This window comes from Prunus avium, chromosome 2, assembly GCF_965620075.1.
Source record: "Prunus avium chromosome 2, drPruAviu1.hap1.1, whole genome shotgun sequence".
Taxonomy (NCBI): Eukaryota; Viridiplantae; Streptophyta; class Magnoliopsida; order Rosales; family Rosaceae; genus Prunus; species Prunus avium.
Genome location: NC_142285.1, coordinates 1,186,972 through 1,206,594, shown reverse-complemented (window position 1 = coordinate 1,206,594; position 19,623 = coordinate 1,186,972). Strand labels below are relative to the sequence as shown.

At 36.1% G+C, this 19,623-nt stretch overlaps 1 protein-coding gene across 2 annotated transcripts; it reads left to right on the top strand.

Annotated features, from left to right (window-relative positions):
- The first annotated feature begins 4,018 nt into the window (after window positions 1-4,018).
- On the top strand, window positions 4,019-19,623 carry NOXY38 (tetratricopeptide repeat (TPR)-containing protein). 2 transcript variants are annotated; one of them, XM_088248409.1, is made up of 30 exons: window positions 4,019-4,234; window positions 4,947-5,186; window positions 6,479-6,540; window positions 6,753-6,942; window positions 7,019-7,159; window positions 7,273-7,429; window positions 7,540-7,733; window positions 7,827-7,928; window positions 8,794-8,929; window positions 9,066-9,194; window positions 10,002-10,398; window positions 10,787-10,891; window positions 11,032-11,150; window positions 11,286-11,394; window positions 11,484-11,573; window positions 11,884-12,015; window positions 12,230-12,364; window positions 12,451-12,621; window positions 12,812-12,898; window positions 13,823-13,957; window positions 14,212-14,367; window positions 14,724-14,792; window positions 14,901-15,059; window positions 16,245-16,301; window positions 16,392-16,432; window positions 16,540-16,659; window positions 17,375-17,684; window positions 18,169-18,276; window positions 18,377-18,448; window positions 18,836-19,623. In XM_088248409.1, exons 2-30 carry the CDS (start codon window positions 4,961-4,963, stop codon window positions 19,298-19,300), a joined length of 4,374 nt encoding a protein of 1,457 aa, XP_088104535.1. In that variant the 5' UTR covers window positions 4,019-4,234; window positions 4,947-4,960; the 3' UTR covers window positions 19,301-19,623. The 2 variants fall into 2 exon arrangements, with proteins under 2 accessions (XP_088104535.1, XP_088104536.1); XM_088248410.1 differs by lacking the exon at window positions 4,019-4,234 and adding an exon at window positions 4,346-4,368.

Here is a 19,623-nt window from a genome sequence, read left to right as displayed (position 1 = left end):
CTCTTATCATCTTTATTTGCTTAGATTTGTACTTTGTATCAAATGGAAGATTATTTCTCCAAAATATGTAGTGTTTGTGGTAATCTATCGAGCCTTGGCTTGTTTCTTGGCTGTCAATTTAGAGGATATTACTTGAGCAGGCATATGGTTATTGCGAATGCCATGAAGTTTGGATTGCATATGGCATATGGATTTCTTTTGGGCGATATTTAGTTGTTTGAAAAATTTCATTCCATTTGGGATTGAGTTGCTTTTTGTCTTCATTGTTGTATGATTCTTGGATTAAACGAAGGATGATCACTTGGATTTCAACAATATGGCCATGTACCCTGGTCGAGACTAGTTCATGAATTTGTTAGCAACATGAATTTTAGGCCACAATTATCTTCTGTACAAGCACATAAGGAAAAGCCCTCTGTCCCAAAAAAAGAAAAGGACAAACCCTTGTGAAAGAAGCTAGCAAGGAACGAGTGAAATATGTTCTACTTCTAACAACAAATTGTAACTTTAAACCTTCATCAGCCGTGATTAAAGATATATGAAATTAAATCATGGAAAGCTGATTATGAACTTCAATAAATTGTAGAAGTTGACCCCAACAACTATTCATCTAAATAGAAAAGCTTACACCAACACCCAAAAAGACTACAAAACATTATAATGACAAAAACTCGAACATGTTTGTTGCCTCTTTCAAAGCTCTTGATCGGTAAATGATTCATAATGAAGAAAAATATCAATCTCGTTTGCTCCGTCCTTTAAAGCTCCTCCTCAGATGGTTGCACTATTGATATAAATGGAAACCCAAGTATTCCACAAGCCACACTTGCCATTGTCCATGAAGTACACTTTAAAGTCATCAACCAGAAAGTTCTGCACATTATTCTTATTTCAACGCTGAATATGATTGCATTTTCGGTTGGATGCATATCAACAATAGCATTTTTGTTTTAAATATTCGTGCGGCTGCCATCAATTTTAAAACCCACATTCAAAACCCATATCAGATAACACCACAACAACATCAATAATAAATAAATCACATGAATTTTTTCAAACCCATATCAAATCTGGAGATGTAATCTCAACTTTTAGCAGAAATCTTCAAATCGATTTTAAAAAAACCCATGTCAGATATCAGAACAGCACAACAATAATAATTCACATGAATTTTCCCAAACCCATATTAAATCTGGAGATTAATCTCAACTTAGATTTTAAAATACCCAGAAATCTCAACCTAGATCGAAAAACCCTCGTACATCTCCAAATCGATGACCACAACCCAGATTTCGGAAGGGAAAAAAACCACGACAGTGGATACCTTATAGAAATAGAAATCTTGCAAGCTCAGTTGGAAATGGTGGGTCATCTCTTCATCTTGAGAGAGTGGGTCTTCTCTTATGCTTGCAATGGGCTCTTCCTCTTCCTTCGTTTCCCATCTGAGAGCTTGCATGCCTTAGGTCTTCTCCAGCATTGGATGTGTCGGGTTATTTGGCAGAAAACGGGTTAAAAGATGTAAAACAATCTCAGCCACACAAGATCATTAAAACAGATCCAACGGTTGAGCGCCCCATCCCTCAAATAACACTATTTGAGGGATCCCTCAACTGAAGGGGACTGTATATATATATATATATATATATATATATATATATATATATATATATTGTATTTTAAATACACATGACACTATATTTTTGAAGATGTGGGCTCCAAATATATGCAACATCAACAAACTAATGAAGTTTTTATAAAGTAATTTAAAAATAAAAATAAAACCATTTATAAAAGGATTTTAATCTTGAGGACCATTTATGAACCCTAAACCCTTGGTTTTTTCATTTTTAAATTTTACGAATTTTAAATTATTTTTTTAAAACTCTATTATTTTGTTGATGTGGCATATATGTGGACCCCATATCTACAATAATATAGTGTCACGTGTATTTAAAATACAATACATATATTTAAATAATTCAAAAAAGAAAACCAAAATTTTATGAATTTGAAATAAAATTTTTTTAAAAATTCTCAGGTATCATTTGTAATAAGTGCGTGAACCTCAGGGATGTTTTGTGATATATATATGTCACGTTAGCAAACTAACGGAGTTTTTGACGGAACCTAACGGCAGAGACCATTTGTGATCACACATACTAACATTAGGGACCACGAATGACAAAAAAAAAAAAAAAAAGGATGCAATATGATAGTTTCGTAAACCTTAGGGACGTTTTGTGATATTAAGCCTTTTTTAATAAGAAGCTCCTTGTTTGTGTAAAAGTGTTGTGGAAATGAAGAAATCAAATAAATTTCAAATAGCTCTTTGTATGTAGTCATTTCAAATTCATTCAAAATGTATACAGTTTTTTAATTTTTTATTATTATCAAATTTAGCCATGGAGCCTAAAGTCCATCATTTAAAAGGATTTGGATCGTATGTTATAATTTAATTGACTTTTCTTCTCTACATACCACCTCATTTAAATATTAATCTAATAGCTAAAAACTAAAACCACATTATATATATATATATATATATAAGCTTAAAGTGGAAACTAATCATTCTCTTTAATGAGTTCTTCCCAAATCAAGTTATTTCCCAAAATATATTTCCTGCTCATGATAAAAAACCATTCTTCAATGAAAAAACATCAAACCTTCGTTTGAACATGAGAAATAAGTCATGCTAATGTGCCTTGGATGATCCACATCTCATTTCAAAAGATTTCAAAAGATTGAGGGGGGCGTGGGACATCAAAATTTCAAACCTAATACTTCTGCAAATACTTTTGATAGTAACTGATATTTTAGTGTTGCAATTCATGTTCTTATGGCATTTCATTCAACAATATCATAAATGAAACCCATATGTAATGGAATGCATAAGGCGCTTGTAAACACGAAAATCCTGCGACAAATGAGACAAAAACACGTGTACAAAATAATATTTGTATGAATGAAATTTAGGGTTACAATCTCTGTGTTAAATCCTCTGATTCGATCTCCAAAGTGTTTAAAGAGAATTTGTGTTTGATACAAGGATTGTAAAGACTTGATCTTGATCAAACGGGTAGCACAAGGCTTGTTTGGTGTTTGGATTTTTCTAGGGTGGAGGAACCGGCACGTATTTGTTGTGCTTTGTGGCTCTTCCAAAGTGGGGTGAAGAATGCAGAGAGTTTTCTGTTTCTTCTGAGTACTTGATCCCTCTAAGCTTTCTTTTCCAAGCCCCTTTCTTCTGAATATGAGCCTTGTATTTATAGGCAAAGAATTGGGCCTTGGTTTGGAATCCTCAATCTGAATCCCTTGATTTGTGGGATTGATTTCTGATTTGATTTAATTTGAGCTAATTGATTTAATTTAGCTCTTAGTTAAGTCAAAATCCTTCATTTAGGGAAATTAACTCGTGATTTGGGAAGATGACTAAATAAGGATAATTTATTCCTTTTTGGCATATGATTTCATTTGATTGATGAAGCTCTTAGATGCTAACATGTGCATCTCCGGTTCACACTTTTGTCTGCGTGAGTCATGTGCCACGTCTATTTGTGTGGGATCCACAAATTTTCCAGTTATCTTTGACTAGTCAAATTTTGAATTTTGACTATTGACTGTAAATTAGTGAATGTTTATTTCACTAAAATTTCCATGTCTACAGCGCTTAAAGAAAATGATTAGTTCCAATTTAAGTTTTTTAAAATACATATATGTGTATGTTGTGTTAGTGTTATAGCCGTAAGATTATATTTAAATCAGGTGACATGTAAAGAAAATAAGTCAAGTAGATTCTTGTAGTCGAAATGAAAGTAGAGGAAATCAATTAAAATTGTAATTGAGTATAACCTAGGCTAAAAACCAAAATTATATTGCTTTTTCTTTTTCCAACACCCATTTTCTTAAATAATAAAAGAATCCATTTGTCATTGGCTTGTAAATTTTCACAATTAAAAAGAGAAAAGCTTTTCGGTCGTAGATAAATGAGAAAGAAGGCCCAAGCCCACCATTAATGGGTCACCAAATTATTAGAAGGTCTCTTTCTCTCTCTTCCACTCTCACTCTCCCTCTTTCTCTCACATAAAAGGGCGAAACTTCGCCGCCTCTCAGGCTCTCAGCCACTGCCTTCCTGCTACTCGCTCTCTACCCCCTCCTAAAACCTCAGCGTGCGACTCTCACCCTCTCTCCACACACAGAGATATATATATTCATATATTCATCGTTCCCACCGTCACAGGTAATAATACTAATGTTATTCTATCCGTTTCATTTCTGTTAATTCCTCGTTTGGTTCCCAAGAAAATGGAGTGAAAATAAATCAAATAAAAATGGAAAATTGATTCTTCTGTTTTTTGGAGAATGAATGAACAGGTGTTACACCTGGCTCAGTTGATTGAAAATTCTTTTTTTTTTACTTGTTTGCAAAATGAAGAAACTGAAATATTGAAGACTTTTGTTTGTTGTGGTTTTCCAAACTTTGCTCTGTGTTGTAACTTATATGTAGGCCTTCCTTTTTATGCTTAGTCTTACCATTGCAACTACTGTTTTGTTTTGTTTTGTTGTTCTTTTTCCTTTTATATTATGACTTTATTTGAAAAATAATGCTTTCATGCCTAGTTTGGGGAGGAGGGAAGGAGGAGGCTTTGAATTCGTGCATTTTGAATTAGTAGGAAAGGAAGAGGCTTTCCATGTTTTCGAACTGGTTATATTTGATAAATGTATAAAGCACTATATGTGTGTGTATGTATGTATCCGTATGAGCACAAAAGTAATACTTATATCCCCTCTCTCCTATTTAGTTGTTTGTCTTTTGGGGCTTTTATGTCCTTCATCTCGTGTGATACTGTTTAGTGGCTTACGAAATGCAGTGTGCATGCTTAGTTTTTTTTCTTCCTGTGTTTATTCATGTGTGGTGCTTATGTTTTGGGTGTTTTAATAAATCTTTGCAGAATAGGTGGTGAAAATGGCTGGAAAGTCGAATAAAGGGAGGAACCGTAGAGTGGCACATAATGCTGCAAATTCTTCTGATGCAGTGGTCCCGACTGATGCTCCTGTGAAAGATAACTCAAGCGCTTCAGAGCCCATCAAAGCTGATGCTAATGGTGTTTCAGCTGTGGAAGAATCAACTGAGGCCAAGCCAGAGGCAAAAGAGTCTGAAACAGAGAATTCAACCAGCCAACCTAAGCAAGGTGAATTTGGTACTATGGGCCTTCAAATATTTATTCCACTTGTAAATACCTCTAGTCAATATGCCATTCCCATATTCACCCTCTCTCGAATCTTTAATCCTTTTCAATACAACAATTAATTTAGGGCTTGTTTGGGAGTGATTATGGGATGGCCAGAATCACTTATGGGGAGAAGCATCTCCCACGTGCTTCTCCATATAATCACTCTAAGTGGTTTTAAGTGATTCTGGGGAGAAGCACCTCCCATGTGATTCTTCATAAAATCACTTAAAATCACATAAAGTGATTATATGGAGAAGTGATTCTCCACAGAAGTGATTTTTGGCCTATCCAGAATCACTCCCAAACGAACCCTTAACCACCTGAAGGCAATGAGAAGCAATGTACATACATAAACATTTAGAAATTTACACAAACTCGCATGTGTTTGAAAAATCTGCAGGCACTTGTACAATGTAACCATGTTTGTGTAAGTAATTTAAGATAGTACAAAATAATTACATTTTTCTAGGTAAGTGAAGGCTTCGTTACATACAAAAGACATGTCCACCACATCATATCTTTTAGCTGACACACAGGAAGTACTTATAAAAACACAAGACATGAATACTGCATGGGCATATAGGGAAAGGATAACATATTGATTTAGCAGATGGAGAAAGTCACACATGCACACGCATACATGCATATGTAGCTCATTTTATATGCAACAAAACAAAGGATGAAGGTTAAGAGTGGACTCTCTTCCTTTATTTCTCCTCTCAAGTGTGTCTTTTTATTGTTGCAATGCTGTCATAGCAAGCAGACCAGAAAGATGGTATCATAGCGAGAACTTTGGACTGATAAAGGCTTTCGACACTCAGATTTTTATTTATTTATTAATGATATGTATTTGTATATTTTGACGAAAAAAATCATCAAGATGTATGGACGTGTTTTGCACTTTTTTAGAGGCAATCCAATGCATTTGACATGTGACCACTACCCTCCCCCCCCAATTCTATAGCTGTTCTTTCTGGAATGTACTATTAACTTTAGCTGGTTTATTCCTTTGTTTTTTTTTTTTGCCCTCTAACATGGACATGGACTTATTTGTACAAATAGTCTTAATTTCATCACATTTGTAGGTCTTGACTGAATGCCTGTATAACTTTTCGATCAAGCTCATTTACCTTCAAAAGCGGCAACCATTTAGTTTTTTTATTTTGAGCAAAGCTTTTAACTTTTTTTACTCATTCTCTTATAAAAAAGCTGTTTTTCTCATTCTGATTTCCCTATCTGTGAGAGTGCAGGCGACCTTCATCTGTATCCCGTCTCTGTCAAGACACAAAGTGGCGAGAAGCTTGAGCTACAAGTGAGTGAAGTTCGATAATTATTGCTTGTAATTTCACTGAATGTGTAATTGGTTGCAAAATGCAAAAGGTGATGCAATTTGAGCACCCTGTCCATATTTGTCAACTCACACTTTATTTTGATAGTTGATTATGGATATTGATATAATTATGTAATCTAATTAGATATTTTGTGTCCTTGAATCCATTTTACCTTATCCATTATAATATGCAGTTGAACCCGGGAGATTCTGTTATGGATATAAGACAGTTTCTGCTTGATGCGCCAGAGACATGTTTCTTCACATGCTATGACTTATTGCTACACACAAAGGATGGCTCCACTCATCATTTGGAAGACTTTAATGAAATTTCTGAAGTTTCTGACATTACCATTGGTGGTTGCTCCTTGGAGATGGTTCCTGGTATAATACTAACATTGTGTTGCTTTTGGGGTTATAAGATCTTAAAGGATCTTCTAATGTGAATATTTTTCTGCAGCTTTATATGATGATAGATCTATAAGGGCTCATGTTCATCGCACACGAGAATTACTTTCCCTGTCCACACTTCATGCGTCACTATCAACATCACTTGCATTACAGTATGAGACAGCACAAAACAAAGTATCAAGTCCCGGAGGTTTGAGATTTTGTTCAGATAACATAAATTCATTTTAATATTCTCATTTATTGTACCTGTTATCTACATTGGGGATTACTTTTAACTCGGGACTGTAATTAACTGTGATCTAGATACCACAAAAACTGAGGTCCCAGAGCTTGATGGTTTGGGTTTTATGGAGGATGTTGCCGGTTCATTGAGCAATTTGCTATCATCACCTTCAATAGAGATCAAATGTGTGGAGAGTATTGTGTTTTCATCCTTCAACCCTCCACCAAGCTATAGAAGGTGAACCATAAATTCTCTTGCTTGCATCTTATGACATAAAATAAAATGCATCTTTTTTCCTGGGAATTGTCTTATCTTAACTATGTGCTGTCTGGCGTTTTTGTTGCCAGGCTTGTTGGGGATTTGATTTATTTGGATGTAGTAACAATGGAGGGTAATAAACATTGTATTACGGGGACTACAAAAATGTTTTATGTAAATTCAAGCACCGGGAATACTCTTGATCCTCGGCCGAGTAAAAGCAATTTGGAAGCTACCACACTTGTTGGACTTTTGCAAAAGATCAGCTCTAAGTTCAAAAAAGGTAATTGAAATGGTTCAGACCTTCTTTATCTTTGTTTTTTTCTCCTCTTTGAAATTTACAGAAGTTTGATTATTTATATTCTATTGATTGCAGCTTTTCGTGAAATTTTGGAGCGGAGGGCTTCTGCACATCCCTTCGAAAATGTTCAATCTTTATTGCCACCAAATTCATGGCTAGGGTTATATCCAGTTCCAGGTGAGCTTAACTTCGTTGGACCTGAATACTTTTAAATGAGGATTTTGGGGTTGTTGAAGGTGTCACGTTTGTGCTGTAATAATAATTTCCTCAAGAAGATTTCACAAGATCTCCATATTTTGCATGTCTGGTAGCCTGGCTAATTTTCTGGTTGCCTCTTTCAGGCATTACTGCTACTGATAGAGATTACTGTTTTGCAAATTTTATCTTCAAATCTGCTTAGTGAATATGATTTCTTTCCTAAAGAAATAAAGAAAATAGATTATTACAGTTATAAAATTTAATGCTCTGTTATTTCAACATGTGTGCAGCCTGCTTTTGTTATGATACTTAAGCATGATAAGTTTTTCTTGTTGTCTTCAAATCGGCATGATAATTGACTTTGCGTTCAGTTTAGAGTTCAAAGTCTCAATCACAACCTTGTATGGTTTTAGAAGGAAGTAATCTCATCCATTCATCATTACCTCGTTATAATGTTGCATAATGTTTCTTGCTTGATCATAAATATTTATAGAGTTCCACTCGACATGTGAGTATTTTCAATTTTACCTGTATTTTTTCTGTCTCGAAACTTCTTCTAAATTTTTGCCAATTTTTTATTGTCTTTTGGGGCTATGCGTAACCCAAAACTGAAAAGGAATTTTATAATAGAGTCCATAGTTGAAGTGGGAGAGTTCACCCACAGTACATGTAATTTATTGTCACTTTATGTGGTTATAATTCTTGATGTAATTTTTTAATATAAAATATATTTGTAATATTTTAGGGCATACAGAAGTTGGTTTTCTGAGTTTTAGTGTTTGCTTGATGTTGTGTTTTATCTTCTTCACATATGAATACATTTTAAAGGATCTACTATTGTCAGATCATGAGCGTGATGCAGCCAGAGCAGAGGATGCCCTTACTCTCTCCTATGGTAGTGAGTTAATTGGCATGCAAAGGGATTGGAATGAGGAGTTGCAATCTTGTAGGGAATTTCCGCATACCACTCCTCAGGAAAGGTAATGATCTGTGATAGAGTGGGTTCTAAAAGTTATGTATGTCCTTTAGTATTTTCCATTCATTAATTACTTTATCACTTAATCTGTGATTTTTAGGTTCTTGTGTCGTTATCTCACATGTAGCCATATTTTGCAGAATTTTGCGGGATAGGGCTCTTTACAAAGTGACTTCAGACTTCGTTGATGCAGCTATGAGTGGTGCTATTGGAGTCATTAGCAGATGCATACCACCTATAAATCCCACTGATCCAGAGTGCTTCCACATGTTAGTCTGACCTGAAAAGGATTGCTTTTTTTTTTTTTTCTTTTTAAAAAATACATATTTCCATGAAGACATCAATTAGTTTACTCTATGTCTATGCAGAAAATTACATTTTGTTAGCTGCCTTAGTGGTGGTTACTCTGTGACCCAGCTCCCCAGTAAACTAAATACCACTACCTTTTTGTTGCCATCAGATATATCAATTTACTCCAGTATTGAAGTCATTTTATATGGCTAGTTAATATACCCAAGTTTACTGTAAAATTTTGTCAATATCCATGACTTGTGTGGTTGGTGTGTACATATAATATCGAATCTCTTTTACTGTAACTCTGATTAGTAGTCATGATGGATCAGACCAACATTGCCATATGAGGGTTTCTACATTGAGTTCAAAGTTTGAAGCTTTACATTAAATTGCCTTTGACATATTATTCATTCTTATTTTGATTGAGTTGGGAGCATTTTTGCTCACCACTTTAACCCAAGATGTATGCTCACCATCCTTCTCAACACTTGACACGTGTCCAGAAGTATAACCATGGTTACATAAATCAAAGTAAAAAGTTAACCATGGTTATGCCTATGGACACGTGTCAAATATTAAGAAGGGTGGTGAGCATACACCTTGGGTTAAAGTGGTGAGCAAAAATATTTCCTTATTGAGTTTGGTAATTATGTACTATCTAGGCAATACATTTTCTGATGTTATGGTTGTAACTTTGATTCTTATGACACATGCATGCTTTTGTTAATAATAGATTCATGGAAATATGAATTGATATAAGATGTTGGTTTTTTTGGCTCTAGGTATGTCCACAATAATATATTCTTCAGTTTTGCTGTTGATGCGGACCTTGAGCAGCTGTCTAAGAAACATGCAGATTCTAGTTCAAAGATCGGAAGCACTGGCTCTTTACGCAGTTCTTCTGAGAAGGCTCCTCCTGATAGCTTGTTGCATGGAGAGAGTGGAATTCCCAATGGGGAAAAATGTGATAGATCCAGTACAATGGAATGTCATGTCGCCATGGAATCGTCTCCTGATGTTTCTGCGGAGACGCAATTGGGTGAAACCGAGCAGGCTACTTATGCTTCTGCAAATAATGATTTGAAAGGCACCAAGGCATACCAAGAAGCTGATGTTTCTGGACTTTATAATCTCGCTATGGCCATAATCGATTACAGGGGACATAGAGTAGTAGCTCAGGTGTGTCTCAAACCGGATGTTCTTTGTATGTATCATAATTTTTTTGGTCTTAGGAGAAACTGGTAATCCTAGTGCTGCACCTTTCCTGGACATAAGTTCAAAGGTCAATTTTGAAAACAATTGTCTATTAGAGCCTGGCTAGCCCCACTCCACCATAGAAAAAAGTATAATGAAAATTGTGTTTTAAATTGCTGAACTCGACTGTTTTTCATACATAACATAAATGACCATAAATTTGTTTTTCTTTTCATTTGCATGTAAGTTTCTAGGGTTTGCGTTTGCTTTGTATATTTTTTTTCATACCTTTTTTTTGTTGTTTTTTGAGGAACTTTTTTTTAAGTTATCTGATTACTCTCTCCTTGTTTTATTTGTTATGCGTTCACTGCAGAGTGTTTTACCAGGCATTCTTCAAGGGGATAAATCAGACTCTCTTCTATATGGTTCTGTTGATAATGGAAAGAAGATATGCTGGAATGAAGAGTTCCATTCCAAGGTGAGGGAGATCTAAGACCGGATTATTTTATTATGCTACCAATTTTTTCATATTTTGTCTTTTTAAGTGAGAAAAACTGCGTATATCCTTCTTCAGGACTAGAATTTCTTGTGAAAATTCTAAGATTTTTGTATGCTTAGGTGGTGGAAGCTGCTAAACGCCTTCATCTGAAAGAACACACTGTCCTTGATGGATCTGGGAATGTTTTTAAGTTAGCAGCACCGGTAGAATGCAAGGGTATTGTTGGTAGTGATGACAGGTAATTTTTACTTCTCGGAACTCCTAACAAAATCTCTTCAGCTCTTATGAAACTTCTTGCATTAAAGATCTATTCATGCAGATCTAACTTAGTACACTCATGCATGTTCTTTTTTAATTCTGTTCCCTGCTTCAGACATTATCTCCTTGACTTGATGAGAGTAACTCCCCGTGATGCAAACTTCACTGGGCCTGGGTCCAGATTTTGTATCTTGAGGCCTGAACTAATTACTGCTTACTGCCAGGTGTGATATGATACCTGATATCAATACTGTCTTTGAATTTGCTTCATATGTTTCTCATATTAGCCTTTTTTTTTTGGTATTGGATTAAGGTCCAAGCTGCAGAGAAACCAAAATGTAAGTCAAGTGAGGGAGAAGGTCACGTCACCAATGATTCTCCAAACATCACCGATGTTAAAGAGGTGAGAATTTAGCTGATGCAACTTTAGCTTATAGAGGTTATGAAGGTTGTATTGTTGTAAAACTTGTTTATACTTTTTCAACATGTCAGTAAAGTGTATTACTATTTCTAGAATTTTTATACTTGCCATTAATCCTTATTCAGCGGGAGAGGTGGTATCTCATTGTTTTTGGAGTTATAATTCACCTTGTTTTTAGTATGTTAAGAATGTGACAGTTACACTTATTGGCTATTTGGCATGGTATAGGATGAGTTCGTTTTCTGCATTTTAGTACTTTGGGCGCTGTGTCTCATTTTGTTGCTTTTCACAGGACATAACAGGAGAAGGGAAGGACACAGATGCAGAAGGTGCTTCTCCACCCACCGACAACTCTGAATCATGCAAGGAATCTCTTTCCAACCCTGATGCCTTAACTGAGTTTAAGGTGGCTGGAAGTGAGGAGGTGTGTTTGGACCTTATGATTATCTGCTTTATTTCTCACTCATTCCGATTTAGCGAGGGGGTTTCTCATTGTTTTTGGTGTTAAAATTAACTTGTCTTTTAGTATGTTAAGAATGTTACAGGTGAACTTATTGGTTATTTGGTATGGTATAGGATGAATTCTTTATTCGCCTTCTAGTAATATGGGCGATGTCTCATTTTATTGCTCTTCACAGGACATAACAGAAAAAGGGAAGGCCACAGATGCACAAGAAGGTGCTTCCCCACCCACGGACAGCGCTGAATCATGCGAGGACATTCTTTTCAACCCTAATGTCTTCACTGAGTTTAAGTTGGCGGGAAGTGAGGAGGTATTTTTTAGACCTTTTAATTTTCTGCTTTGTTTCTCACTGAGTTTAAACCTGTATAAATTATTTATTTTCCTTCCTGTTTCCAGGAGATTGAAGCAGACGAAGGAAATGTGAGTAAAGCCAGTTTGTATCTTACAGATGTTGTGCTTCCGAAGTTTATACAAGACCTTTGCACACTTGAAGTATCACCCATGGATGGGCAAACACTAACTGAAGCACTCCATGCTCATGGAATTAATGTTCGCTATATTGGGAAAGTAAGGATTATGGTTTTTAATAAATCCTTCGCACTTTGTAACCACTACTAGCATGTAGAAACTGTGGAAGTATTCCTTTTTCTTCTCCTAGTAAGGGTTTATATAAAATGGAATGTGCAAGGTCTGGGTGACTGAATGCCTTGAATATGTAGGGATATTGCTTTTGACACCCTCTGGATGTTTTCAACAGGTGGCTGATGGGACCAGACATTTACCTCATCTCTGGGATCTTTGCTCTAATGAGATTGTGGTGAGATCAGCAAAGCACATTCTCAAGGTGATAAGCATTTCCTTGTATGGTCTGTCTCTCATGTTATGAGGTTAAAAACTGAAATGTTGTCCTGTTGGGGACCAGCAAATGTTGACATTTTACAGGGTGTTATTTCCATAAAAACTAGGTTGTAGTCGTAAGCTAAGTAATTTGATTCAGGTCTCTAGGAGGGATACAACTCCCGTGAGTCCTCAGATAGCAGTTTCATGATTTCTTTTTGAGTTGTTGCTTACTATATTTAAAGGGATTTAGCCAAAAATATTCTTGCAAGATGCCTGGTCGACAATTAAGCAACATCCATTAGGCTGCTTCAGTTGTTGAAGTAATTTTTATGCCTCAAATAACTTCATCATTTTCTTTCTACACCATCCCTCTCTTCCCAAACACAGTATAGTCGGAGAGAAGGAATTCTTAGTGCAGCAAATAAATAAATGTCCCTGCAATACATTCGTGTCCTTGCTCTTGTTACAGTATGAGTTTGTTACTTTTTCAGTTTGAGGTGCAACTTCTCCTAGTGGTACTTAATGTCTGTAACTGAGCTCTTATATCGGATTACTTTTTATTATATCCCTGTTTCAGACTTCATTGTAACTGTTACAGACATTTAGAAATATCAATCCATGTGAAACCTTATTTCTTGCTGTTATGTGCCAATCTGTACTTTGTTCCTATTAATTTGGTTCATGGGCCTGCTTAAAAAATGTAGCCTTGGATTGGTTATCACATAAGTGTTAATTACTATTTCAGATCCATCCTTCCACCTTTCCTACTTGTTCTCTAGTAATAGTAAAAACCAATCAGGTCCTTGATGTTTGGCCCATGTATCCGAGAGTTATTATTGACTGAGCACACTCACACAATTGTCAATGTTCAATCTTTTTGTCTCTGGTGGAAAGTGGTTCATGGTCTTTTCTACTTTCTTGTCTGCAGGATGCCTTGAGAGAAACGGATGATCATGATATTGGGCCTGCAATCTCCCATTTCTTCAACTGTTTTTTTGGAAGCAGTCAAGCTGTTAGCTCTAAAGTGGCTGCTAATAGTGTGCAGTCTAGAACCCCCAAAAAAGTATGTTTTATAGTATCAACTAGAAAGAAAGTTCAGTGCTAAGTTGTTCTAAGAGAATTCTTGATCCCTGTAATCCCTTTAAAGCTCATCTGAGTACTGTTTTGCAGTAAAAAGTTGCAACTATATGCAGTTTACTATTAACTTGAACTTTTTGGGAATCACAAATGTTTTTAATACCAAGCATATCTCAGCAAAACTGGTCTATTTTTTGAGTTTGAGGAACCTTTTGTAACTTTAAGTTCCTCTATCTTCAGGAACAAACAGGCCATCAATCTTCAGGAAAGCTGTCCAAGGGACAAGGAAGATGGAAGGATGGAGCATCTACAAGAAAAAATCAATCCTCATTTATGCATGTTAGCTCAGAAACTCTATGGTCTGACATTCAAGAATTTGCAAAGCTCAAATATCAGGTATCAATTATCAATAATATCTGACTCTCCAGGAAGAATTTGACATCCCCAAATAACTTTTTGACGCTATGAAATTATGCTCCCTGAATAACTTTAAGGGGTCACAATTCTTTGTTGAGAAATATGTACACCCCGTGGGGATCTCATTGATTTTATTTCCAATGATGTATCATTTGTGGCTATGGGCCATTTTCCATATTGTTTCATAACATTTTTCCTTTTTCTGGGCTGTATAAATTAAAATGGACTTGTATATGTTTTGTGGGATCTCCAAGTTTAGTACTTGGTCCTCAAAAGGGTATCTTTGATTGGTGTTTATTAACCTATCGTTTTATGTAATTTGCCATTGATGATAGTTTGAGCTGCCAGAGGATGCTAGGACTCATGTAAAGAAAGATTCTGTTATACGTAATCTTTGTCAGAAGGTAACTATAATTTCTTCTGGTCCAATTTACTTGGTTGCAACTCAAATTTGCTTAACAATCACTTACGCTTCTAAGTGGCGGACAAATTGACTTTGGTTTCATTCGCAGGTGGGCATTACAATTGCAGCTCGCAGATATGATCTTAATTCTGCAGCACCTTTCCAAATATCAGATATCTTAAATCTGCAACCTGTAGTGAAACACTCAGTTCCTGTGTGTTCAGAAGCTAAGGATCTTGTGGAAACAGGAAAGATCCAACTGGCAGAGGTATGCACTGTACTTTGTTGTTTATCAATGATTCTTCAAAGAATTTGTATCTTGGTATTGTGATAGCATCAGGTTCAGGATGTAAGGAAATGTTCTCAACCAGAAATATAATCTTCTGTGAGAACCTTGGAAGTCAATGCTAATTCCAAACGATGGCCAAGACTTTAATTTGAAGTTATATTAATATAAAGAATGTCAGGGTGTATATTTTTATATCTTTTAGTTCTGGGATACGTTTACCATGAATCTGATGATGACCAATAATTGTTGTATTAGAATATAGGGATGCTGCATTTACCATGGAACCAAATATATTTTAGTTCTGCAATAATTTGAAATTTAAAAAAGCATTCACTTTAAGGTGTTGGTTTTTTATATTTATTATAATTAATTTGTGATTGTTCACCGGAAGAATTTATATAGGTTTGGCGAAAATCCGCTCAAAATCTGAAACTTTGCACATGTCCTAATATCCCATCATGAGTTTGTTATATATGAGTCCCCTTCTTAAGAGGGATCCCTTTGATAAGAACCGAGGGATGGCTTTGTTGAGGCCACAAGGCACTGTAGTTCAGTTGTCTAATATTTAGATCCCCATTTAAGAACTGTCCTTTGCTATTCTCATCAAAAAGGATCCCTTTCATTAAGGGAATCAAACTTATCGGGTAAATCTGCGAAAATGGTGAAATTTGCAAAAATGGAATTGCAGCAGAAAATGACATGGGATCCTGGTTCTCAAGCTTTGTATATATATGATAAGAAACATAAACTTTAGCTACGGTAAAACTATTAGATCAAAACCAAGTGCAACAGTATTGTGCTGTAGTGGACAAAGCAGTTCACCAACGGATAGTAAAACTCAACTGCACACTAAACATAAACTAACACAACAGAAAAATCCCAATAAACAGTCTTCCCCTGTCTGCATGTAGTGTAAGAATGGAGTATCTCTGAACTCACATGATAGTGTGTGATGCTCGCAACAAAGCTCAAAACTGTACTCTATCCCACAAAAATGTGTCCACTGGTTTTCCTCAAAAGAAGGGACGGATATAGAACAAAATCATGATGGGATATCAGGACATTAGGACATGCGCAAGTTGCAACTAGTATCAGTTCGTTGTGATCGATATCATGTTCATATAATAATGTGGTTTTTCACTTATCTTGCACTTTTTATTTCAGGGAATGCTGAGCGAAGCCTACACATTATTTTCTGAAGCATTTTCGATACTTCAGCAGGTGAATAATATTATTTGGGTTGTTATCTTAAATTTACCATGAAATGTGTGTGTCTAGTACATTATATCCTCTCTTTTTTTGTGATTGCAGGTTACTGGTCCAATGCATCGGGAGGTTGCAAACTGCTGTCGGTATGCATTGCCTCCTGAAACTGTTTGACAGATTTGTTTCTAATTGTAATTAGTTATTCATGATGCACATCACATCTAAGCTGAGGTTTTTGTGTACTTAATTTCAGGTATCTTGCCATGGTCCTTTATCATGCAGGAGATATGGCGGGAGCCATAATGCAACAACACAAGGAACTAATTATAAACGAGCGTTGCCTGGGTTTAGACCACCCTGACACTGCTCACAGGTATTGGGTTCTTGTGTTTATTTTTGTTTCATTAACTGAGATGGTTGTTGAATACTTATTCTGAATTGAATTTCCTGTGTTAGTCTCATACTATACGATTATATAACATAAACTAAAACTGTTAACTGTTGTTAAAGTGCTGTGATATATTGTTGCTCTTTTGAGGATTGCAATGCAAATTGTCACATTTCCTTGTTTTTTTTAAAAGATATATTTCCAATCAATGCTGGGGTAAATATTGGAGTCTTGGCGAGATTGCCCAGAACTGACGTTAACTGTGTGACATATATTGGATTATTTCTGCTGATGTTTGTTTCTGTGCCCCCCTCAACCCCTCTTCCTTCTCCTGTCTTCTGATATTTTGAGTTACAGTGAGGTAGGAAAAGTACCCATCCTACATGCTAACTCACTAATAATCTAGAAATGAATGAAAGTAAGGAAGAAACGTTTAGTTGATTAATATTAATAAAAAGGAATATTATCTATTCGGATGCCATGAACTGAAAATGGATGTAGTGTCTTAATCAGTTTGAAAATTCTTATATGAATTAGTTGGTTTTTTATTTGTATTTTTGTTAATAGTGTTCAAACACTTGCCTGTAATGATTGATTTTATTCTCTCTCTCTCTCTCTCTCTCTCTCTCTCTCTCTCTCTCTCTCTCTGTTTTTCTGGATTTGATTTTGGGCTCCTTCATTTGCAACTTTGCTATGGCAGCTATGGAAATATGGCTCTTTTCTATCACGGACTTAATCAGACAGAGCTTGCACTACGACACATGTCCAGGGCATTGCTCCTGCTAAGTTTGTCATCTGGCCCAGATCACCCTGATGTCGCTGCAACCTTCATTAATGTCGCTATGATGTACCAGGATCTTGGGAAGATGGACACTGCCCTTCGATATTTGCAAGAGGCTTTGAAAAAGAATGAGAGACTTCTAGGGGAAGAACATATCCAGACTGCTGTATGCTATCATGCACTTGCTATTGCATTTAATTGTATGGGTGCCTTCAAACTCTCTCACCAGGTATGTCCCTTTTGTAAATAGAAAATACAAAACTAAAGGCCATCCAAATTCCACAAATTGATAGCCCCCCCTAGGAATTTAGACAGTGATATCTTGATCTCCGCATCTCTGCTTCCATGTTTGGGCTTCTTTTACACACACACACACACACATGTATGTGCATGTGTTATCGCATGAGTGTATTTATGTATACAGTCATGGAAAATATAGAAAGAAAATTGAATATTATTGTGGCTCTGTAGAGGACGAGTTTTTTCTTTCATTACTTTTTTGCTGTTGTCAAAAATATGTTTTACCTTCATATCGCATTCTAATACATAGAAGCAATAAACTGAGTGAAAAACGAAAGAACAATATTAAAAGTAGTGTTTAATTTAGATGTCATTGAATGAGTGGAAGAATAATAATGACATTTTGCCTTCTAATGTAATTTTCACTTAATAGAAAACGATTTCACTGTTCCATATGACACTTGGTGTTGCAGCATGAGAAGAAAACGTACGATATACTTGTGAAACAATTGGGCGAGGAGGATTCAAGAACACGTGACTCTCAAAACTGGATGAAGACATTTAAGATGCGTGAGCTACAGGTATTTGTACCTTGCATGGTGAAATCATACTGGAGGTTGGTTGCATATACCTAATTACTATTTGGTTCTGATTCTTAAACTTTTTTATCTTCTTTGAAAGATGAATGCACAAAAGCAAAAAGGTCAAGCTTTGAATGCTGCTTCAGCTCAAAAGGCAATCGACATCTTGAAGGTACTTTGGATGCTACTTTTTGCTAATAAGTTCAAAATCTTGTTGAATTGAAGGATAATTTGTGGTTAGTTTTTTTAATATCTTCCAAAGTCATATTCTTATTGTCGCCTGTTCCTATTCTGCATCCTCTTCATTTCTAATTTTCCATGAAAGGCTCAGAAGCCTAGTTTTCGTGTGCTTTCTGCACACTAGATATTCTGGTGTGGTTTTGGAATCTTTTATCGGAAAAGAAAAGGAGATAACTGTAACTTATTTGGAGAGCATTTTGTAAATGTTGCTAGGATACTAATCCTTCGGTCTCCAGATGTTGAGACCCTCTCGCGTATCTCGTGTATAATTTACACCAAGAATCTTGATTTCCAGTTAATAGTTAACTTTGCATGTCAGGCCCATCCTGACTTGATGCAGGCATTCCAATCTGCTGCCATAGCCGGTGGGTCTGGGAGTTCTAACCCTTCCGTCAACAAATCTCTTAATGCCGCAATAATTGGTGAAACTCTTCCACGCGGTAGGGGAGTTGATGAGAGGGCTGCTCGTGCAGCAGCTGAAGTTAGGAAGAAGGCAGCAGCAAGGGGCCTCTTAATACGTCCACATGGTGTTCCAGTCCAAGCTTTGCCTCCACTTACTCAGCTTCTCAATATCATCAATTCAGGTGCTACCCCAGATGCAGTAGAAAATGGAGAAACGGATGGAGTAAAGGAAGCCAACGGTCATCCTGTAAATGGTCCCGCGGATGCCAAAAAAGATCAATCAACAACTGACCAGGAAGGTCAGCCTCCAGTTGGATTGGGCAAAGGCTTAGGAGCATTGGATGCCAAGAAACCGAAATCAAAAACCAAAGTTGCATCTTGAGATTTAAGTCAGATTTTATTAGCTGACAAGGTGGGTTTCTTTGTGAGATTTGGCTATTTTGAGGGAAGAATTTTTTCTATTGGTTTAAGGATGAGAACCGAGTCCACTGAACTTTTGGAAGGTAGAGAACTCTTGAGATGTGTATGAAATCCGTGGATGTTCTCTGTAATTTTTTAGTATAATAATCAGGCTTGCAGATAGATTCAGGCAGCAAAAGAGCAATTTCCAGAGCAAATAGGCCCCATGTGTAACTTGCCCAGTACTGACGGATGGAAAAATTCTGTTGTTTTTTGTTTCTATATTTACCCAAATTTTCAGAATCA